Source organism: Cervus elaphus, chromosome 1, assembly GCF_910594005.1.
Source record: "Cervus elaphus chromosome 1, mCerEla1.1, whole genome shotgun sequence".
In the NCBI taxonomy this organism is placed as follows: domain Eukaryota; kingdom Metazoa; phylum Chordata; class Mammalia; order Artiodactyla; family Cervidae; genus Cervus; species Cervus elaphus.
In genome coordinates, this window is record NC_057815.1 from 63501406 (window position 1) to 63524998 (window position 23593).

Consider the following 23593-nt stretch of genomic DNA (forward strand, 5'->3'; position numbering starts at 1 on the left):
AATAGCTTGAGGTTTATGTGGCTTATTGAATATCTTATTCTTTATTTCTGCAGGTCTAATTAACAGGAAAAAATGTCCAGGTTTCCAGATGGTTGAATTTTTTTGTGTGTGTGGCCATACTGCATGGCATGTGAGATCTTAATTCTCCCACCAGAGACAATATACACCCCTTGCAATGGACGCATAGAATCATAACCACTGGACCTCCGGAGGAGTCCCCAGATGCCTGAATATTTATAGGTGTGACATAGATGTGGGGAAAGTGCAAAACCTTCTTTCAGAGTCATCTTAGCCAAAGTATATAGATTCAACATAAGTGGATAAATTAAGAAACAGAATCCAACAATGAAATTTTTCTAAGCATTAGGATAAACATAGAAAATAGTATTCTTAATTTTCATTGTCACTTAATCAATGACTGAAGTTTTCTAGACTGAAATAATTTTAGTAGATCTTACATTTTAATAGCAGTTATTCATTGTCCTCACTCTGAGTATTCAGATAGAGTTGGAAACATTCTAAGGATCAATTCCTTGATGTAAAGATGGCTAGAATTAACACTGCCCCACAAAAGTTAGATGCATTACATTCTATTAAAAATCTCGGTTTTTCTCCCAGTAGAAACATTTAGAAACTGATTTGGGCTGTGCCCCCCAAACATATCTTTATGGAGCTTATAAACACTAGCTGGTTCCAGCCACCCACTCTCCTTTTAACAGGCATCCCTGGACTTGAAGCTGTACAAATATGGATCTCTATCCCACTGTGTGTCATGTACCTAATTGCCCTCCTAGGAAACAGCACTATCCTCTTCATCATCAAAACCACCTCCAGCCTTCACGAGCCTCAGTACATCTTCCTGTCTATGCTGGCAGCCACAGATGTGGGTCTGTCTTTATCAACTCTGCCTACAGTCCTCAGTGTCTTCCTCCTGAATCACAGAGAGATTGAGTTTCACTCCTGCCTAACGCAGATGTTCTTTATCCACACCTTCTCCTCCATGGAGTCAGCCATCCTGCTGGCCATGGCCTTTGACAGATTTGTAGCTATTCGCAACCCACTGCACTACACAGTAATCTTAACCCATTCTCAGATTATGGGAATGGGGCTTGCAGCCATGATTAGGGGTGTGGTGTTGATGGTACCTTTGCCAATTTTGCTCAAGCGATTGCCCTTCTGCAAGGATGTCATTCTATCACATAGTTATTGCTACCACCCTGATGTTATGAAGCTGGCTTGTGGCCCTATCACAGTCAACATCATTTATGGGTTGTCCCTTGTCCTGTGCACCTTTGGAGTTGACTCTATGTTCATTGTCATTTCATACATCCTAATTTTGAAGACAGTGCTGGGTATTGCCTCCAAAGATGGTCAGCTCAAGGCACTTAATACCTATGTTTCCCACATTTTCACTGTCTGCATCTTTTATGTGCCACTCATTGTGTTGGCTCTAATTCATAGGTTTGGGACATTCACATCTCCTCTTCTTCATGTCACCATGGCCAACCTCTTCCTCTTCCTAACTCGTGTTCTCAACCCCTTGGTTTACAGTCTAAAAACCAAACAGATAAGGATCACAGTGCATAAGGTATTCAAGAGCAGGAAAAATTTGCTCACATAATCAAATATGACATATAAAAAGCTAAACTGATAAAAATAGAGAGTAGAATGGTGCTTGGCAGGGATGGGGGCGGTGAGGAAATAGGGAAACTTTGGTCAGAGTGCACAAACCCCTAGTTATGAAATGAGTCAATTCTGGGTATCTAATGTATAACATGGTGACTATAGTTAACAATACTGCATTATATACTTGAAAATTGCTTAGAATACATTTTAAGGGTTCCCACCACAAAAAGGAAATGATAATTATGTGACTACGTGAATCACAACAAACTGTATAAAATTATTAAAGAGATGGGAATTCCAGACCACCTGACCTGCCTCCTGAGAAATCTGTTTGTAGGTCAAGAAGCAACAGTTAGAATGAGACATGGGAACAGCAGACTGGTTCCCAAATGGGAAAGGATTGGGAATATACGTCAAGGCTGTATATTGTCACCCTCTTATTTAACTTACATGCAAAGTACATGATGAGAAATCCTGGACTGGATGAAGCACAAGCTGGAATCAAGATTGCTGGCAGGAATATCAATAACCTCAGATATGCAGATAACACCGCCCTTATGGGAGAAAGCAAAGAACAACTAAAGAGCCTTTTAATGAAAGTGAAAGAGGAGAGTGAAAAAGTTGGCTTAAAACTCAGTATTCAGAAAACTAAGATCATGGCATCTGGTCCCATCACTTCATGGCAAATAGATGGGAAACAGTGGAAACAGTGATAGCCTTTATATTTGGGGGCTCCAAAATCACTGCTGATGGTGACTGCAACCATGAAATAAAAAGACACTTGCTCCTTGGAAGAAAAATTATGACCAACCTAAATGGCATATTAAAAAGCAAAGATATTACTTTGCCAACAAAGGCCCATCTAGTCAAAACTATGGTGTTTTCCAGTAGTCATGTATGGATGTGAGAGTTGGACTATAAAGAAAGCAGAGTGTTGAAGAATTGATGTTTTTGAAATGTGGTGTTGGAGAAGATTCTTGAGTGTCCCTTGGACTGCAGGGAGATCCAACCAGTCCATCCTAAAGGAAATCAGTCCTGAATATTCTTTGTAAGGACTGATTATGAAATTGAAACTCCAATACTTTGGCCACCTGATGCGAAGAACTGATTCAATTGAAAAGACTCTGATGCTGGAAAAAATTGAAGGTGGGAGAAGAAGGGGACATCAGAGAATGAGACGGTTGGATAGTATCACCGACTCAGTGGACATGAGTTTGAGTAAACTCCAGGAGTTGGTGATGGACAGGGAGGCCTGGCATGCTGCAGTCCATGGGATCGCAGAGTCGGACAGGACTGAACTGAACTGACTTAATTATGTGACACAATGGAGGTATTAACTAACTCTACTCTGTAATAATTTTGCAATATATGTGTATCAAATAACTACATTGTATGCCTTATATTTTCAGAATGTTATATGTCAATTTTAGTTTAATAAAGCAAGGGAAATTTGTTTTGTTTTGTTTTGTTTTTTTCAAAAAGAAGAAAAAAATAAGAAGCCTAAACAATAGAATCAAGGGCACAATTGGCAGACAGCAACAGGGTCATAATAAAGTTTATGCTTCTTCATCAACAAAAATGGATATGTTCAAACAGAAATTTTATATAAAATAAATTATAAAATACAGATAAAGTCAATGTTGAAATATGAGGCAGACAAAATATGTCATATTGTTGGAGTGCAAGAAAAAGGGATGATTCCATCTGCACTTTAAAAACTTTCCTTCAAGTGGCACAGTAATTGTGATATAAGATCCCCATAGAAGAAAATTAATCCCTAGGTAAGATTTAGCTCTATCTAAAAGTAATAATGATTTAGATGTAGACATAATCCAGAGATTAAAATGGAGCAAAATTCATGATAAAATAGATTAGAATTGACAGATACTGTGAGGTAAGGGCTCTGGAGAAATTCTTGATGAAATAATTGCTTGCTAGACAAGCAAATATGCCTAACTAAGTGCATGCTAAGTCTCTCAGCTGTGTCTGATTCTGCGACCCTCTGTACTGTAGCCCCCCAGGCTCCTCTGTCCATGGGGTTCTCCAGGCAAGAATACTGGAGTGGGTTGCCATGCCCTTCTCCAGGGGATCTTCCCGACCCAGGGATTGAACTCAAGTCTCCTGCATTGCAGGCAGATCTTTACCATGAGTCACCAGGTAAGCCCCTAGTTAAGTGACACATATACTGTTCTAAGAAACAACTGGATGTCTTTTTGTTTCGTGTCAAGAATACTACTCTTTCCGCTCCAGTCAGTCATTTACAGGCCACAAAAGAAGTAAATGATAACTAAGATATTAAAATGTGAGGCTTTATAAGGATATGCTCAGATTATTATTAAATTCCATTTATTATTATGAGAGGATAAATGCTTCAGCACCATGCACACAACCCTGGCCAAATACTGAGCTCAGAAGAGCCTCATTTTTGTTTTCTGTCTTATTTTGATATTTTTGTATATGCGTGTTATTAGTCATCTTGGATAAAAGTTTTAATTTTAATTGTGCTTACATATTTCCATTTGAGAAACTGAGAGACCATGTAATACATATTTTTTCTTGTTTGGCTGGTTTTTTGGGTTTGTGATGATACAAACGTTTCCTCTGGATTTTTTAATGGAATTTATGAAGGGAATTTTATCTCTTCTCATTCTCCAAATTGCTTTAGCACACAAGATTTGGACCTCCATCTGGAATTCAAGGAGCTATAACTCAAGTCTCTGGTGATATACTCTTTTGTTTATATCTCATTTATGGGGAAAGCAGGATCTTTTGTCCCTTCAAAAGCAGACATAAAAACCTGTCAACTCCTATCTTCATTTGCTATTGCACTAGGGGGTCTGTACTAAGGGTTACTTCAAATGTTCACTTAGCTTTTTGAAAATATTGAAAACCATGAATTGTATGCTTTAAAATGATATTATGGAATATGAATTATATATTTATTCTTTAATTAATAAACACATAAATTTTTGAAGAATGCTTAAAACGGTATATGATTGAAACTATAACAAACTAAACTGTCTACAAAAAGATGGAGGATGATACCAAGTGTGATAATAATTTGTTAGGAGTGGGGAGATTTTCAGTGATTCATACACTTTTAAATGTTCCAAGCTTTTAATAATCCTGTTACAATTGTTCATATTAGCCCATCGAAAATTTTAGTTATGTTATTTATAATAATTTAAACTATCCATACATTTAAAATCTTAAGTTAAAAGTCTGTGAGCAACCTAGAGTGGTGGGAAGAGGTGGGAGGTGCAAGGGAAGTTTAAGAGGGAGGGCACATATGTGTACCTGTGGCTGACATGTTGATGCATGGCAGAGGCCAACAACATATTGTAAAGCAATTATCATTCAATTAAAAATAAATAAAGTTATTTAAAAAGTCTGTGAGCCTAGTTTATAAAGATTCTAATACTATCATAGAGTAAAAATTGTCATAAGTAACACCTTTATAGTCCTTAACCTATGTTAGGACATTTTAAAACATGAAACAACTCTACTTATTTTAAAGGTAGGAAAGATTGATCAGTGGAGGCAAAACAGCTCAGACAAAATCTCATTTATGAGTTTAAAAAAAAAGGGGAATTTAAATGGTCTGTGTCTGGCCTTGTCACAGGTAAGGAAGAGGGCATCACTGAAGCTCATCTGTGTCATATGGGGAAGGGTGGTTCCTTGCAGTAAGCCACTTCCTATTCTATAAAGGTTAGGGAACTCAAACTTTGCTGAGTGCAAATTAATTATGGGAACTCTTACAGAAAAGCAGTTGGAAAACCAAAAGGGGCAGCCTTCATGCTTGATGTCAGTACAGATTCTGAACCGAAGACATGCTTTGTGTACCTGGCAGGAAGTGACAGTAATTTATTACTAGCAGGGAGAAGAAATATTTTCTCCTTACCTGGCAATAGCACAGTCAATGAAAGACTGTCACCATTTAGCCGATAAAAAGCTGCTATACTACAAATTCCTGGTTTCCTCCAATGTTATTTTGTTTTTGCTTTTAATACTCCCTCGCCCTGGCCCCAGCTTCCCCTTCTCTGTAAAAGTTTCCTCTCTTATACTTTATGGGGATTTCATGTTGTTTGCCATAATTTCAAGTGCGTGTGTGTGTGCTCAGTCATGTGTGTGTCCAACTATTTGCAATTCCATGGACTGAAGCCCTCCAGGCTCCTCTGTCCATTGAATTTTCCAGGCAACAATAGGGGAGCAGGGTGCCATTTCCTACTCCAGGGGATCATCCCAACCCAGGGATCAAACCCATGTTCTCCTGTGTCTACTACATTGGCAGGAGGATTCTTTACCACTGAGCCACCTGAGAAGCCCTTGTTCCATGTAACCAAATTGCAGTACTTTGCTGCTTTTGAATAAACCTGCTTTGCTGGTAAAATAACTGGTTACTTTATTATTTTAGATTAACAGCTATATTCCATGGTCATTGGGCTCAGATAACATGCATGCATGCTCACTTGTATCTGATTCTTTGTGACCCTATGGACTGTTGCCCGCCAGACTCCTCTGTCTGTGGAACTTTCCAGGCAAGAATACTGGAGTCGGTTGCCATTTTCCAAATATACTATACTCTTTACATATAGTACTGCATTACTTCTTTAAATACCCATTTTATAGATAATCAAAAAAAGGCACATTTTGTTAAAATAATTTGTTAAAGGACACCAAAGTGCCCAAGTTTAGTGGAGCTTTGACCCCAGGCAGTTTGGCTACAAATCTTGGCTTTTAATTACTGAACTCAGTGACTCTGTCAACTCAGTCAAAAACTTGGACTTATATTTTTAAATATACTACCAACGTTTCATGAACATGGACAATTCATATTCTTTCTTACATTTAGCAACTTCACAATTTTGTGGGTTTTTAGGTTGTTGCTCAGTCATGTCTGACTCTTCGCAACCCAATGGACTGCAGCACGCAAGGCTTACCTGTCCTTCACCATCTCCTAGAGCTTGCTTAAACTTATGTCCATTGAGTTGGTGATGCCATCCAACTATCTCGTCTTCTTTCATCCCCTTCTCCTCCTACCTTTAGTCTGTGCTCAGATCAGGGGCTGTTCTAAAGACTCAGGTCTTCCTGTCAGATGGCCAAGGTATTGGCGCGTCAGCTTCAGCAGAAGTCCTTCCAATGAATTTGAAAGATTGATTTCATTGAGGATTCACTGGTTTGATCTCCTTGCAGTCCAAGCGACTCTCAAGAGTCTTCTCCAATACCACAGTTCAAAAGCATCAATTCTTCATCGCTTAGCCTTCTTTACGGTCCAACTCTCACATCCACACATGACTACTGGAAAGACCATAGCTTTGACTATGTGGACATTTGTTAGCAAAGCAATGTCTCTGCTTTTTAATATGTTGTCTAGGTTGGTCATAGCTTTTCTTCCGAGGAGCAAGTGTCTTTTAATTTCATGGTTGCAGTCAACATTTGCAGTGATCTTTGAGCCCAAGAAAATAGAGTATGTCACTGTTTCCATTGTTTCCCCATCTATTTACCATGAAGTGATGGGACTGGATGCCATGATCTTCATTTTGTGAATGTTGAGTTTTAAGCCAGCTTTTTCACTCTCCTCTTTCACTTTGATCAAGAGGCTCTTTAATTCTTCTTCGCTTTCTGCCATAAGGGTGGTGTCATCTGCGTATCTGAGGTTATTGATATTTCTCCCTGCAATCTTGATTGCAGCTTGTGCTTCATCCAGTGAGGCATTTCACATGGTATACTCTGCATATAAGTTAAAATTAGCAGGGTGACAATATACAACTTTGACATACTCCTTTCCCAATTTGAAACCAGTCTGTTTTTCCATATCTTGTTTTAACTGTTGCTTTATGACCTGCATACAGGTTTCTTAGGAGGCAGGTAAAGTGGTCTGGTATTCCTATCTCTTGAAGAATTTTCCAGTTTGTTGTGCTCAACACAGAAGAAGGCTTTAGAGTAGTCAAAGAAGCAGGTATTTTTCTGGAATTCTTTTGCTTTTTCTATGATCCAATGGATGTTGGCAGTTTGATCTCTGGTTCCTCTGCCTTTTCTCTAAATCCAGCTTGGACATATGGAAGCTCCTGGTTCATACACTGTTGAAGCCTAGCTTGGAGAATTTTGAGCATTACTTTGCTAGAGTGTTAGATGAGTGCAATTGTGCAGTAGTTTGAACATCTTTGGCGTTGCCTATTTGGGATTGGAATGAAAACTGAACTTTTCCAGTCCTGTGGCCACCACTGAGTTTTCAAAATTTGATGGCATATTGAGTGCAGCACTTTAATAACATAATCTTTTAGAATCTGAAATAACTCAGCTGGAATCCATCACTTCACTAGCTTTATTCATAGCAATGCTTCCTAAGGCCTACTTGACTTCACACTCCAGGATGTTTGGCTCTAGGTGAGTGATCACACCATTGTGATTATTGGGGTAATTAAGATCTTTTTTTGTATAGTTTCTGTGTATTCTTGCCCCCTCTTCTTTGTATTTTCTGCTTCTGTTAGGTCCATACCATTTCCGTCCCTTATTGTGCCTTTCTTAGAATGAAATGTTCCTTTGGTATCTCTAATATTCTTGAAGAGATCTCTAGCCTTTCTCATTCTAATGTTTTCCTCTATTTCTTTGCATTGCTCATTTTACACCAAAGTATAGTTGATAAAAAAATGTTGTGATAGTTTTAGATGTACAGCAAAGTGATTCACTTATACATGTATATGTATCCATTCTTTTAAAAATTCCTTTCCCATTTGGTTATTACATAATATTGAGCAGAGTTCCTTGTACTATACAATAGGTACTTGTTGTTTATCCATTTTAAATATAGCAGTGTGTACATGTTGATGCCAAACTCCCTAACTATACTTTTGCCCTCCTTCCCAACCCACATAACCATAAATTCATTCCCTAAGTCAGTTTCTGTTTTGTAAATAAGTTCATTTGTATAATTTCTTTCTAGATTCTGTATTTAGATATGATATTTCACTTTGATTTACTTCACTCAGTGTGACAAACTCTATTCCGTTCATTTTAATGGCTGAGTAATATTCCACTTTATATATGTACCACATCTTTATCCATCCACAGATACTCATATCTAAAAATTAGAAATATATGAGAATCTACAGTTCAGTTTTAATCTAACATTCTATGTGTGTATGGCTCTTAAGAAAAACTAAACAGACATTTCTCCAAAGAAGACATACAGATGGCTAACAAACACATGAAAAGGTGCTCAACATCACTCATTATTAGAGAAATGCAAATCAAAACCACAATGAGGTACCATTACACACCAGTCAGGATGGCTGCTATCCAAAAGTCTACAAGCAATAAATGCTGGAGAGGCTGTGGAGAAAAGGGAACCCTCTTACACTGTTGGTGGGAATGCAAACTAGTACAGCCACTATGGAAAACAGTGTGGAGATTCCTTAAAAAACTGGAAATAGAACTGCCATATGACCCAGCAATACCACTTCTGGGCATACACACTGAGGAAACCAGATCTGAAAGAGACACATGCACCCCAATGTTCATCGCAGCACTGTTTATAATAGCCAGGACATGGAAGCAACCTAGATGCCCATCAGCAGATGAATGGATAAGGAAGCTGTGGTACATATACACCATGGAATTTTACTCAGCCATCAAAAAGAATTCATTTGAACCAGTCCTAATGAGATGGATGAAACTGGAGCCCCTTATACAGAGTGAAGTAAGCCAGAAAGATAAAGAACATTACAGCATACTAACACATATATATGGAATTTAGAAAGATGGTAACGATAACCCTATATGCAAAACAGAAAAAGAGACACAGAAATACAGAACAGACTTTTGAACTCTGTGGGAGAAGGTGAGGGTGGGATGTTTCAAAAGAACAACATGTATACTATCTATGGTGAAACAGATCACCAGCCCAGGTGGGATGCATGAGACAAGTGCTCGGGCCTGGTGCACTGGGAAGACCCAGAGGAATCGGGTGGAGAGGGAGATGGGAGGGGGGATCGGGATGGGGAATAAGTGTAAATCTATGGCTGATTCATGTCAATGTATGACAAAACCCACTGAAATGTTGTGAAGTAATTAGCCTCCAACTAATAAAAAAATTAAAAAAAAAATAAAATAAAATAAAATACCATCACTAAATATAGGAAGTAAAAGGTCATCCCTAAACTAGGAAAAAACATAGTTATGATGTACATGAAAATAGATAATAAAAATATTTCTTTTAAAGCAATAAAAAAGGTAACACAACTTTACAATAGGCAAAGGGCATGAGCGGGTATACAATTCAAATAACCAATAACTATGTACCACTAAAACTCATTAAAAAAAAAAAAAAAGAAAAACTCATCATAACTGAGTTGGTATATTTTTGTCTGTTTGGGGGGATCTTCTTTCAACAATTTTGAATTCTTTAGTCTATCCAAAAGAAAACTAACTAGCATGCTTTAAATTTTTTGTCAAAATTGATCTGGCTCAGCTTGCATTGTCTCAAAGTTATGACAGTGTTTTTAACATTGAGTATAATTGAGATTGACATTTTTAAAGACGGTGCTTGAAAAACACATTTCTAACTAAAAATAAGACGTTCTAATCTCTTATCCTAATACTATTCCATCCAAATAGGCACACACTCACACACACATGCACACACTCAGACACAACACTAAATCTTTTTGTGATCTAGCTACTTCCATTATCTTTTCAAAGAAATGTTTGCACGCTGAAACTGTTTTCTCTGTATAAAGAAAATGAAAGAATATTTTTTTCTGGCCTGATTTTTGTTTTCACTTTTAGTTCCTCAACCTTATCCTCTGAGGATTCTATGGTCTCCTAAGTCATTGTAAGACCTGGACAATCCTCAAGGGATTTGGAAGAGCCAGGTGGCTTTTTAACTAAGCTTTTCCAAGTAGAACATATACAGCAGTGCCAAAATACTATAGCATGTGAATAAATGCTCCAACCACTGTCCAGAGTTCAACTTCCTTGTCATAGGTGCCGTGGCCACAAATGTGACCTAAGACTTTTCTGACTAAACTTGAAGTATGAAGACCTGAAATCAGTAAGTTATTACAACTCAGAGGAAGTTCACAGGAAAAGGCTGGTTAAAGCTGAAAGGAAAATCGTTCTCATAGTGGCTGAATTTAAGGTCAATGAACCATTAATATTTCTTGTGCCCTTAAATTGCTTCCTCTCATGATTATCATGTTAGACTTTGTTTTTCACGTCTTTCCACATTCTGAAGTACTGCTTTGAAGCTGATATCATTCCTATTTTTTTAACATCTCCATTTCCACCAGCTCCCATTATTCACTGTTTCCTTCTCTCAAATATTACTTTTCCCAGCGTTAATTCTCTACCATGGAAGGAACTGAGTTAAATCATTTTATTGATACTAAGTTATCTAAATATTAACTGTAACATAAATGGTTTATGATAGTACTATCTACCCTCTATTGTGAAAGGGAGATAGACTCTCACATTCTTTATTGTGTAGGGATATTTGAGGATAACATATAGGATGAGAGTTACTCTGTAGGTTAGTCTTATTGCTCCTTGCACTGGGTCCATGGAGGCCTTCTGCCACAGCCAACAACAATGAAGTCCTTCTTGTCTTCCTGACCCAGGTCTAGTTCAGATTAGACCAATGCTCCACAACTCTAAGATGACCTAGAAAAATTGAGATTCTGTATCAAAGCGTCTTGTTTTTTTCAGGTTCCCCAAGGGAAATTATATGATACCCTGTATATTTTCTGAAACTTTAGGAGAAAAAGCAAGCCCTCCTATGTGTGTATTGCACAGCATGACAAATGACAGAGTTGTGATTTAACAGTGCAGTTGTTCTTTTGTGTTCTACAGTGGAAGGACTTTACAAAACTAGGGCTTTGAAAGGAAGATGTCCTTGCTTTCCAAATCCCCCGCTTTCTTCCTAAGCCCTATCCACCTTCCTTCTTTCTTACAGCTCTCAGCTTCCAACAGTGCCCTCTTTGCTTAACTGCTTAGCTTAAAGCCTTACTTTAGTGGCAATGTGATAGGTTCCCTCTGGTTCATTTTACTGAGGAACCAAATGGTGAAGCTGCTAACCAAGATCACAGATCTAATATATTATAGGCGTGGTGGGAGCAGGAGTCTGATTTGGGGATTTCTGATTCTAGAGCTTAAGCTCTTAAACCCTATACCAAATTGTCTTTTTTATCCCTGCTATCTTGCAAAACTGACTCATTGGAAAAGACCCTGATGCTGGGAAAGATTGAAGGCAAGAGAAGGGGAAGACAGAGGATGAGATGGCTGGATGGGAATTTGTGATGGACAGGGAAGCCTTGCGCGCTGCAGTCCATGGGGTCGCAAAGAGTCAGACACAACAGAGAGACTGAACTGAACTGATCTTACAAAAATCTAGTACTGTTTTTGTTGTAACTTATACTTTATAATTTATAATTTTCCACCACCAGTTTTGCACTACCCATTAACTCCTAGACACCACCTCTCATACCTGATTCCTGGTGCTCTAGTCTAAAACCACTTTTACCAACAATCTTTCTAACCATCAGCTACAATACTGAGAGTTTCTCAGTTCTTCAGCTTCAATTATAGAATATTTTCCTTCAATAACAACTGAAACCCTTTTGGTTTTTGATTCCTAGGAGAGCTGTTATTCAGTTCTCTTTTAATCTTAACTTACTACTATTATTTCATAATAGAAACAGTTGATTACTATTGCTCTTTTTCCTTCTCCAAATTCCTGAAAACTACATCTACTAAGCATTTTTAGCCCTAATTCTCTTGACTAGCCTTTCCATTATAGACTTCACTCAATGCTAATTTTAGTGCTAGCTCTCAGGGCAGGCCTTCCCAAAATATGGCAGAATGGCATATTGATTATTTTGAATGAAAGTTACTTGAGAAACAGCCAATGTAAGAAAACCTTTCTGTCTGCCCCCAAAAGCAGGAAAGTCTCTGATGTGAAAGGTGCCTTTCCCTCACCAAGAGAGGTATTCTATCCCCAGAGATAGGGATTCAGGGTGAGAAGACTATGTTAACAAAACTTTTCACTTCTTTACTAATTTACCATCCCAAGCCCAAACTCTGTTTAGATTCTTCACTAATTAAGCAGTGAAGGCTAAATTTCTTTGCTCTGTCAATTCCTCTCATAGGTACTGTTTCTTTGTTTAAAGTATAAAAGCCACTTCTGGGCATACACACTGAGGAAACCAGATCTGAAAGAGACAACGTGCACCCCAATGTTCATCGCAGCACTGTTTATAACAGCCAGGACATGGAAGCAACCTAGATGCCCATCAGCAGATGAATGGATAAGGAAGTTGTGGTACATATACACCATGGAATATTACTAAGCCATTAAAAAGAATTCATTTGAATCAGTTCTAATGAGATGGATGAAACTGGAGCCCATTATACAGAGTGAAGTAAGCCAGAAAGATAAAGACCAATACAGTATACTAACACATATATATGGAGTTTAGAAAGATGGTAATGATAACGCTATATGCAAAACAGAAAAAGAGACACAGATGTACAGAACAGACTTTTGGACTCTGTGGGAGAAGGCGAGGGTGGGATGTTTTGAGAGAACAGCATCGAAACATGTATATTATCAAGGGTGAAACAGATCACCAGCCTAGGTTGGATGCATGAGACAAGTGCTTGGGCCTGGTGCACTGGGAAGACCCAGAGGGATGGGGTGGGGAGGGAGGTGGGAGGGGGGATCAGGATGGGGAACACATGTAAATCCATGGCTGATTCATGTCAATGTATGGCAAAACCCACTACAATATTGTAAAGTAATTAGCCTCCAACTAATAAAAATATATGGGAAAAAAACAAAAAATAAATAAAAAATATAAAAGCTGTCTACCATGGTCACTTCTTATGTTCCATATCTACTAGACCTCTATACACACTAAATGAATTTTTTTCTTGTTAATCTGACTTGTCACCATTTAATTATTAGAGCAGCCAAAAGAACTCAGAAATCAAGCAGGGAAATTTCCTCTCCATGACAATAGCTATGACCTCTGTGTGAGTGATGACCCCTTTTCCATAACCAAGTTCTACCTCTGCCCAGTCCAGTCCTTCTAACTCTCAACAAGGAATTAAAGATAATGCTAGAAAATAAATGACTGATAAAATGTTTTTAAAATGGAATTTTTTTTATCAGAACCCTCTCTCTGAAAAAGTTTAGTTTTTGTTATGAACTGTCTAAAATGTACTTTCATGTCATTTTCTAAGCCCAGAAACCAGGCTCAAAATCTTGGTGTAAAATGAGACAGGGAACTTCTTCCCTTTTATCTTGTCATTTGAATCCTGTTTGCTTTTGTTGCTTGTTTTGCCTCCACTTAAAACTGCCCTTGTCTATGTCTCTCTCTGGTGGATCAAATACAATTGTGTAGGTTCTCACCACTTGACCTCTTAATGTATATAAAAGTAGCCAAAAAGTTTGTAGTAATTCCAAGCTGTCTTTAGCACTGATGATTTTGCATTCTGATACTCAGTAAAACCCTAATTATACCACATCCTCTTTACCCCTGACATTATGGTTTCTAACAAGACTCCATACTACCTATTATATCTTATTTTATTTTCCTTTCTTTTTCAACTCTGCATTTCATTCAGAAGCATATTACTTGTGCCCTGCCCTAATATGTCTTATTCTGATGTCCATACCTTTGCTATCTTTTGTTTATTCATTTTTGTTTTTGTCTATACCTTTGTTCTTTTTTTTTTTTTCTTTTTCTTTTTTTTTTTTTCCCTCTCGAATCGCTAGGGAAGGCTTTCTCACTGAGGGCGCACCGTCCCTCACCCGATCGTCTCTCCTTCGGGCCCACGGAGGCACACCAGGAGCCGCCAGTCCTCAACTGGGCGGGAGGGGTCTGCGGTGTAGGTAAGCGGACCACCACACAGGAGCGTGTGCGCGGGCACGCTCACACACCCATGCGGGGCGCGCGGCGTGGCAGCGGCACAGCCCTCCCCACCGTGGGGAGGGCCGCTCGCGGGGCACACGCCAGGAAGGCGAAGCAAGCGCATCTGCTGTGTCCAAAGCCCAACGGCCCCCACTAGACACCCCAAGGCGGGGGACGGGAGGCCGAAAGTCAGGGCCGGAGGCCACACCCCAACCCCTGCCTTCCTCACCCTCCCCGAGGGGCAAGGGGGAAAGACAGGCGAGGGGTCCCGCGGACAGACCGAGAAGAGCGGACACGTTCACTGGGAACGCCCGTCCCTCCTCCAGCACGGCTTAGGCCCGGCCCGGGAGAGCACGACCACACCACATCAATCTATACCTTTGTTCTTATAAGTGAGTCAGCCTGGAATTAGTCAGCCTAGAACAAATGACTTGTTCTAATTAAAATTTTTCATCACCCAAATACGAGTTCATATTTGGTTCTCTCCTTAAATTCTGCTATGACTCTATAACTCCTCATTTAGTACACTGCCATTGTATGCCTACTATCTGTGTATTTATTTTTTATAACTTAACAAGGGTATTATTGAAGGAACAGAGTAGTAGGACAGAAAATTTAGGTTCTAATACTGACTGACTTAAAGTCATGTGACCTTGGGAATTTGTTTACCCCTCTAAGTCTGTTATAGAGAAGGAAATGACAACCCACTCCATAATTCTTGCCTTGAGAATCCCATTGACAGAGGAGCCTGGTGAGCTACTGTTCATGAGGTCACAAAGAGTCGGACATGACTTGAGTGGCTAAGCACACACAGTTTATTAAGAAGATTTTAGTTTTTACTTTCCTCTGTTTTCATTTTATTTTGGCTTTGACACAATAAACCTGGCTTCTTCTCTGTTGAAGTCAAGTCATCAAATAAAATAATGTTGGAGGAAAAAATACTGAATAAATTTCTGCAGATAACATAGTGAGAGATCACTTTATAATGTCTTTATTTGTTCCTAGTTTTGAATAGATGCTTCTTCCACCAAGTGTGTCATACTCTGCAAGGAACTTTAGAGAAGGGATCATAAGTTGCATATCATCTCTATCACCTAGAGATTCTATCAAATTTTATGGCAAAATTAAGTGCTCAACAAATATCTGTGTTACTCAGTTTTCTATTGTTCTGTCCCTCATTGTACTTATTTGAAAGAGTTTTGGTCACAAACAGTTACCAGTTTATTTCTCTTTTATTGGTTTTGTCTATGTCAATCCTTGTTTATTGTTTCTTTTGTTTACACAATTTGTTTCTCTCTCTCTTTTCAAGCAAGAACTTTCATATCCCAGAAGCAGTCATGAATATTTGTTGTATGATTGGAAAATATTCAAGTATAGAAAAGAAGACAATGAAGTAGATGAAAGCTATGATCTGCATTAAGCATAGATATTGAATAATATAGTCCTTTTGAGATTTAGGTAGGATGCATGGTATTTGTGAAGTATTATTATGAAGAACAAACAAGTAGCTTATAGAACATAGGCAACGCTAATAAGTTATAGTAAATATAGGTAGTGGCTATATGGTAGGTCATGTTAGGACATGTTAAATACAGAATATATGAAATTTATGATAGAAACATACACGTTATTTCTAGATAGAAAAGGGGAAAAAATCAGAAGATATGATAAAGCCACGCCTAGAATGACAGTTATAAGCACCTAAATCAACCACCCATTAATAACATTGATTGTGGTTTTGCTCTGTTCTCCCATGTTCTCAGCCCAAGAAATATGGGCAGAATTTATGCATGTCAAACAGCCTTAAGTAAAAAATTAAAGCTGTGGCCATGCGTACATGATGCTATCGTGTGCCTGATAGAGTGAGCATGAGTGTTGGCTCCAAGGAGTTTTCACTTGTGGGGTTCCCTTGCTCAGAGCTCACCTCGTCTTTCTAACACCATCAGCAGAGAGACAGGATATATGGATACTGCATGATCCAGCATTCAGGTACTGCAGGCTTTCCTTCCCATTTGTACAGTGTTTTAAATGTGCTAATGAACCCCTTCTGTACCCTCGTTTCCAGTACATTGTTTTGTTTTATTTTATTTTATAAAAGAATTTTTTGATGCATACTATTTTTTAAGTCTTTATTGAATTTGTTACAGTATTGCTTCTGTTTTGTTTTTGTTTTGTTTTGTGTCTTGCCACAAGGCATGGGGGATCCCAGCACCTTGACCAGGGACTGAACCTTCACCTCCTGAGTGAGAAGGCAAAGTCTTAACCACTGAACCACCAAGAAAGTCCCCCATTGCATGTTTTAAAGTGACTAAATTAATTATGTGATTTGTGAATCTTCATTTGTTCTGTGAGATCTTTCTGTTTAAAACCCTTTGGTATAGTTCATCTGGCAGTGTTTAGACGCTACCAATGCATCAACAAATATACTCAAAAAACAGTTATGACTGACCTAAAAATACTACATAGGCTTTTTGAACTAAACTAAATTTAACCCTATTCAATGTTCTCTTCATGCAACAGAAATTACCTTCCTCTGCCTCTAAATTCTCTCTTCAACTATGGAATGAAACTGAGTTAACCTTACTGCTTGAATTTCCACACACACTCTCTTTTTTCAGGTTTCACCATCATGTCTATGCTCAACAGCACCCCCCATCAACCACCCCTCTTCCTTCTGTCAGGAATCCCAGGGCTGGAGACATCTCATATCTGGATCTCCATCCCATTGAGCATCATGTATGTGACCGCCATCCTGGGGAACAGCATCATCATTCACATAGTACACAAGGCTCCCAGCCTTCATGAGCCTCAGTATGTATTCTTGTCCTTGCTAGCCGCCACTGACATAGGCATGTCAGCATCTACACTGCCCACTGTTCTTAAAGTCTTTATTTTCAACCACCGAGAGATTGAGTTCCATGGTTGCCTGGCTCAGATGTTCTTCATCCACACCTTCTCTTCCATGGAGTCAGCCATGCTGCTGGCTATGGCTTTTGACCGTTTTATGGCCATACGGAACCCACTACGCTACACCATAGTCCTGACTCCCTCCCGCATTACTCAGATGGGCCTGGCTGCTGTGGCTCGAGGGGCAGCACTGATGATGCCCTTGCCCATCCTGCTCCAACAGCTTCCCTTCTGTAGGAATATTGTTCTATCCTACTCATTCTGCTTCCACCCTGATGTGATGAAGCTGGCATGCGGGTCTATTCGTGTGAACGTTATCTATGGGCTGGTCTTGGTACTCTGCTCCTTTGGAGTTGACTCCACGTTTATTGTTCTGTCTTATGCTCTAGTCTTGACGACACTTCTGGGAATAGCTTCAGGGAAGCATGCCTTAAGGTGCTCAACACTTGTGTCTCCCACATTCTCACTGTCTTCATTTTCTACGTCCCACTTATTGCCTTAGCCTTGATCCACAGAATAGGCAGGTACCACTCCCCTCTCCCCCACATCACCTTGTCCAATATTTTCCTTTTCCTCACACCTGTCCTTAACCCATTGGTTTATAGTGTGGAAACAAAACAGATTAGAAGTGCACTATATAGACTGTTTAAATTTAAGACAAGATAGAACAGACTAGAAGTATTTTGAGTAAATGATCAAAAGGTCAGGGATATTGTAAAAAGAAACAGGAATAGACATTTATCTCTTGTGTGTTGAAGTCCTCCCTTTGGTATATTTCTGTGTGATTTTGCTTCGTAGGTGACTCAAAATGGTAAAGAATCTGCCTGCAAAGCAGGAGACCCAGGTTCAATCCCTGGATCAGGAAAATCCCTTGGAGAAGGGCATGGCAACCCACTCCAGTATCCTTGCCTGGAGAATTCCATGGACAGAGGAGCCTGGAAGGCTCCAGTCCATGGGATCACGCACAGTCAGACACAACTGAGTGACTAACACGTTTTGTAATTTTACTACAATCTTTTTGGAAGTAGGAGATTCCCTTTTAGTTTTAAATATTAGATCAAGGAATATATTTCTAAAGGTTCCTTCACCTTCACCTTATGTTTCTCTAAATTTATGTATCCCTAAAGTTCACATCACTTATCCTGGAGCCTCATTTCAATCCAAACAGTTTGACAAATATTTTCTGTATGAGAATCCCTCATATATAGTTATATGGCTCAAATTTGGTTAAAAGCAAGATATTCATATTATTATACAGAGAGTTATTATCTTTGGTGGGTTTGAGATATTATAAAGGGAAATAGTCCAAATGGGAGACAAGAGGCTTTATTTTTATATTTTTTTATTGAAATCTATTTTATGATTTTTCTTGAAACCACATTAATATAAACTTCATCTGATACAAAAATACAACAAGAGATTAAAGCAAAAATATAACAAAGCTTCTGTACCTAAAATTTACCATCTATGTAATCATACTTAATTTTTTCAGGTTGTATTAAATTGGATTTCACATTAATTTGAGGATAGGTATGTATCAGTTAAAGGAAAATCAGGACTCTGTAATTTACTGCTATATATCCAGGGAACATGGTGAATGACCATTAATGTGCCTCAATGGAAAAGGAGTTGATACTGGTATCTATCTTCTAAGAACATTGCCAGAAGAAATGTGCTATGCTACACATAACTTATTTAATATGCTTGCCACAATGTCTGGGATATAATAAATGTTCAATAACTATAAACCATTATATTACAAGCTAAAAATATGATAAGGACAAGGGTCAAGCCAGGATTTAAAGATAAATATAAAAGAATAAAGTCTTTATTGCTCAGATGGTGATATCAAAGATGACCAGAAAATAATACAGTTGCTCTGAAGTTCAAAGACACATTTACAGGTTCATTTTAATATATGTTTCATATGGTGAAATATAAAAAAGTATGTATTTGTAAATGTTTACAAGAATTCAGACCAAGTTGCCTGTTTTATACCTATGTATATCATATATTTATCTGCTCAGTATTGTCACCTCAAATTAAAGATAGGCATTAAGTTATTTATTTATGCTAATGATGCTTGAAAATTAACTATCACAGAGTAGATCCATATATTATTATTCCATTCACTTTTAATTAGCTATGTGGACATTAATTCATGAATCTATTGATTCAATAGTCATGTATAACTGTTTTTACTTATCACCTTCTGTCCTTTGTTTCTTACACTCTCTCATGTTCCCCCTTATTTCGTATTTTTACATAGCTATTCTTGGCATCCACTATATGCCATACATTAGGAGACAAATGAATGAGACAAAATGCTCTCATTTAGATTATTAGTACATAGTGAGTGAGGCAACTCAGGAATAAAATTGTCGTACTTTAAGGCAACAACATGCCATTAAGACAGAACATACCATTAATTGCTTAATCATTTAACTTACACATAAAGCAATTTATAAGTAAACTGAGATACCAGAATGGGGCACATATTAAATTAAAGGATCTTAGGGACCCAAGCTTTAGCACTCAATGTCATTATGTCCCTTTTTCTTTCTGAAGCAATCCCTCATATCTGCTTTTATCTTGTTTTACACCCATTCTTTCCCCCTAATGTAGATAATTACATAACTGGGGAAGATGTTCTGTAAATGGTTTTGTGTCCTTCCACTGTCCAGTAGAAATGGTAATCTTAAACTCTTTATTCCATACTATGTAAAGGGGAAGAATTTTTTTCTTCAGTTTTTAATCTCTGTGGTTGAAAGGTCAGGAGAGGGATTTATTAGAATATTGTTATTATTGGTGTCACTGAAGCAGTACAGAGAGGTAAGGAGTTCCTCAAAGGAAATTTATCTGCAGTCTTCAAAAAATGGAACAATGCTGAAAAATGATCGCCATTTCCCTATCATCATACTTAAAACTGTCAGAGTTAAAATGCTTTTGAGTGGAAAGACTCAATAAAGAAAAATATTAAATTAAATTTTAAAACTTGTAGAAACATACTAAGAATCAGAATTTCATTTTATGTTTTGAGGGTACTCATGATATTTCTCAAATGACCTCTCAGTAAGATCAAAGATTATACATTTATATATATTTTACTACATCTATTCTGTTAATATATAACAGATTTCAGCTAGATGAATGCTTTTGAAATTGAGATAGATATTAAGCTTTCATGGTCTGTCTTTTCGTGATCTTTTTCAGTCTTGCAGGCCGAAGTTTCTAATAAACCCAGTCTTCACTGGCTCACTTTCCTCCAAGTTTACATAATTTAAACCGAGTCTCCAAGTCACTAATTATATTTAGGTGCATGGTCTGCTGTTGTTCCATGATTTTCATTAATAGAATGGAAGCTATATGAATATTATAGTTTTGCCTTCTGTATGACTCTGATGCCTTACTAAATATGCTAGATAAATGTGAAAAATATTTTGATAACTTTAGAGATCATTTTGAAATTTACTTAGAACTTCCATAAATTAGTTTGAAATTCTTGCTAAAGCTATTGTATGTTTGTTCATTGCCGCTGACAATTAAGTCTTTTATTTGTTTCCTAAGCTAATTCAGCAAGACAAGTCTTCATTTGTTTATGAAGGAGATCAGTCCTGGGTGTTCATCGGAAGGACTGATGCTGAAGCTGAAACTCCAATACTTTGGCCACCTCATGTGAAGAGTTGACTCATTGGAAAAACCCTGAGGCTGGGAGGGATTGGGGGCAGGAGAAGGGGACAACAGAGGATGAGATGGCTGGATGACATCACCGACTCTATGGACATGAGTTGTGTAAGCTCCAGGAGTTGGTGATGGACAGGGAGGCCTGGTGTGCTGCGATTCATGGGGTCGGAGAGTCAGACACGACTGAGCGACTGAACTGAACTGAGCTGAACCTCAAGAGTTGACCCCAAGAGAATAATTCATTTTTCCTCTTAGAAAGTTAGAGAAAGGACTTGCATCCTTGTTTCAGAAGCCAAAATGTAACCCTATATAATCTCAGTATGGAGTGGGAAACCAAACAAAATCCAAATAAAGTATGAATTCTGAATGAAGTAGCAGAATGAGTAAGAATAACCATTTCTCACATTCTTATATAATATTTCTTTTCATACAGCTCCTTTATTTTTTGTTAAAAACCATCAGATTGAGATATCAACTAGTACTCCAACCTTAAGAAATAGTCAAAAATATTAAGCATATAGTCATAAATCTATCGCCAATTTAAAATTGTATAATGCTTCAACTTAAACAACATGGGCAATTAAGAATCAGGTGAAACCTTGTTTTCTCAGTAAAATCAGCCCTTCTTTGATCTTTTAAAATCAAGCATCATACACTTCAATTTAGCAGTTGTGAATACGTGATTTCATCCAATTCATACAGCAAAAACACTGAACTTGAGTTTCTATTGCCCTTTCTCCTTACCACTACCAAACAGGCATCACTCATGATCAGTTGTGACTATTTATTTAAGCCCTCTGCTTCTCTTTCCCTCCATAGTTAGATTAGCTTGAGGGAAAGGCCTGAGTCTTTTTATTTTTGAATTCATGGTGCCTAGCATACTATTTGGCACATAGCAGATCCTGAACAGCACTTTTTAAATCGGCTGTCTCTTCTGATATAGAGAAAAATCTCATTCTCCAGCAATAACACGTTGCACCCAAAATTGCTTGCACAGAGCAGCCTGGATCTGCCTGGATTTGAGGCTGTAGACAAGAGGGTTGAGCAGTGGTGTCATGAGGAGGTAGGCATTACTCATGCTGGTAAACAGAATTGGGGAAGTGTTCTGAGTGTAGCGATACAGCACCGCCAAGCTGATGAGGGGCAGATAAAACACAAATACTGTGCATAGGTGACAGGCACAGGTATGCAGTGATTTCCAGTTTCTGTCTTGATTCTCCAGCTTTATAACACTGGCCAAGATCTTCATGTACGAAGCTAAGATGAAGACAACATCTACTGCAAATGTGAAGAGTGCAAAGACCAATCCATAGACACCGCTAAAAGTGGCGTCTCCACAGGCCAGGTTCAGCATATCAGGGAGGTAGCAGTAAGAGTGAGAGAGGCTATTGGCCCCACAGAAAGGGAAGGTCCTGAGGAGGAAAGGCAGAGGGCCCACCAGGATGGCACCGCGTGTGACAGCAGCTCCACCAAGGCAGGCGACAGTAGAGTGGGTCAGGAGCCTTGTGTAGTTCAGTGGAGCGCAGACAGCTACCAGGCAGTCAAAAGCCATGGCTACCAGGACACCTGATTCTACTGAGGAGAGGGCGTGGATGAAGAACATTTGGGTTAAGCAGGCGTCCAGGCCAATGTAGTGGACATTGAACCAGAAGATAGCCAAGACACTAGGCATTGTAGACAATGAAAGGCCTAGGTCAGTAAGGGCCAGCATGGCCAAGAAATAGAACTGAGGTTCATGAAGATTCTGTTCTGCTTTAACCAGGATAAGCAGAAGAGCATTTCCCACAAGGGCTAGGAGGTACAGGAGGCAGAAGGAAATGGAGATCCATATTTGGGCAGCCTCCAGACCAGGAATACCAATGAAGGAGAAGGTGGGCGAATTAGAAGCAGTGTGATTAAAAGACCACATGGAAAGGTGTAGGTAAGACTGAAGTCCAAGACGCTTCTCACCCTATAAAAGAGAGATTGTGTGTCAGGAAATCTGATTAAAAGCAAACTGATTACCTATACACAGAGTTACAAAATTAAGATATGAAGAACTCAAAATTGAGTTTATATTTGTAACTTCAAAATTATTCCTCTTGATATTATGAATGGCAACTAAGCACATGAAAAAATATTCAACATCTTTATTTGGAAAATGTAAATGAGAAGTGCAATAAGATGCCATTAGAATGGCTAAAATTAAAAATACCTGAAACTACTGTGTTGGTGAGCATATGGAACAACTGGAATTCTGATGGGATACAAATGGTGCAGAGCCTCTTTGGATATCAGCTTGGCAGTTCCACATAAAGTCACACGCATGCTTATCAAACATTTAACACTACCCAGCAATTTCACTTCTAAGAATTTGCCCAAGAGAAATAAAAACACATAACCATACAAAGACTTGTACATAGTCAAATAAGTTTTATTCATGATAGCAAAAAAATAAAAAAGGAAAGAAACCAAACATACACCCA

General features: G+C 38.4%; 2 protein-coding genes and 1 pseudogene across 2 annotated transcripts; 2 read left to right on the forward strand and 1 right to left on the reverse strand.

Annotated features, from left to right (window-relative positions):
• The first annotated feature begins 667 nt into the window (after positions 1-667).
• On the forward strand, positions 668-1621 carry LOC122702217 (olfactory receptor 51A4-like). Its single transcript, XM_043915772.1, has one exon. The coding sequence runs from the start codon at positions 668-670 to the stop codon at positions 1619-1621; it is 954 nt and encodes a 317-aa protein (XP_043771707.1).
• Positions 1622-17166: 15545 nt separating this feature from the next.
• On the forward strand, positions 17167-18110 carry LOC122702219 (annotated as a pseudogene).
• Positions 18111-22080: 3970 nt separating this feature from the next.
• On the reverse strand, positions 22081-23037 carry LOC122700525 (olfactory receptor 51I1-like). Its single transcript, XM_043913502.1, has one exon. The coding sequence runs from the start codon at positions 23035-23037 to the stop codon at positions 22081-22083; it is 957 nt and encodes a 318-aa protein (XP_043769437.1).
• Positions 23038-23593: the final 556 nt, after the last annotated feature.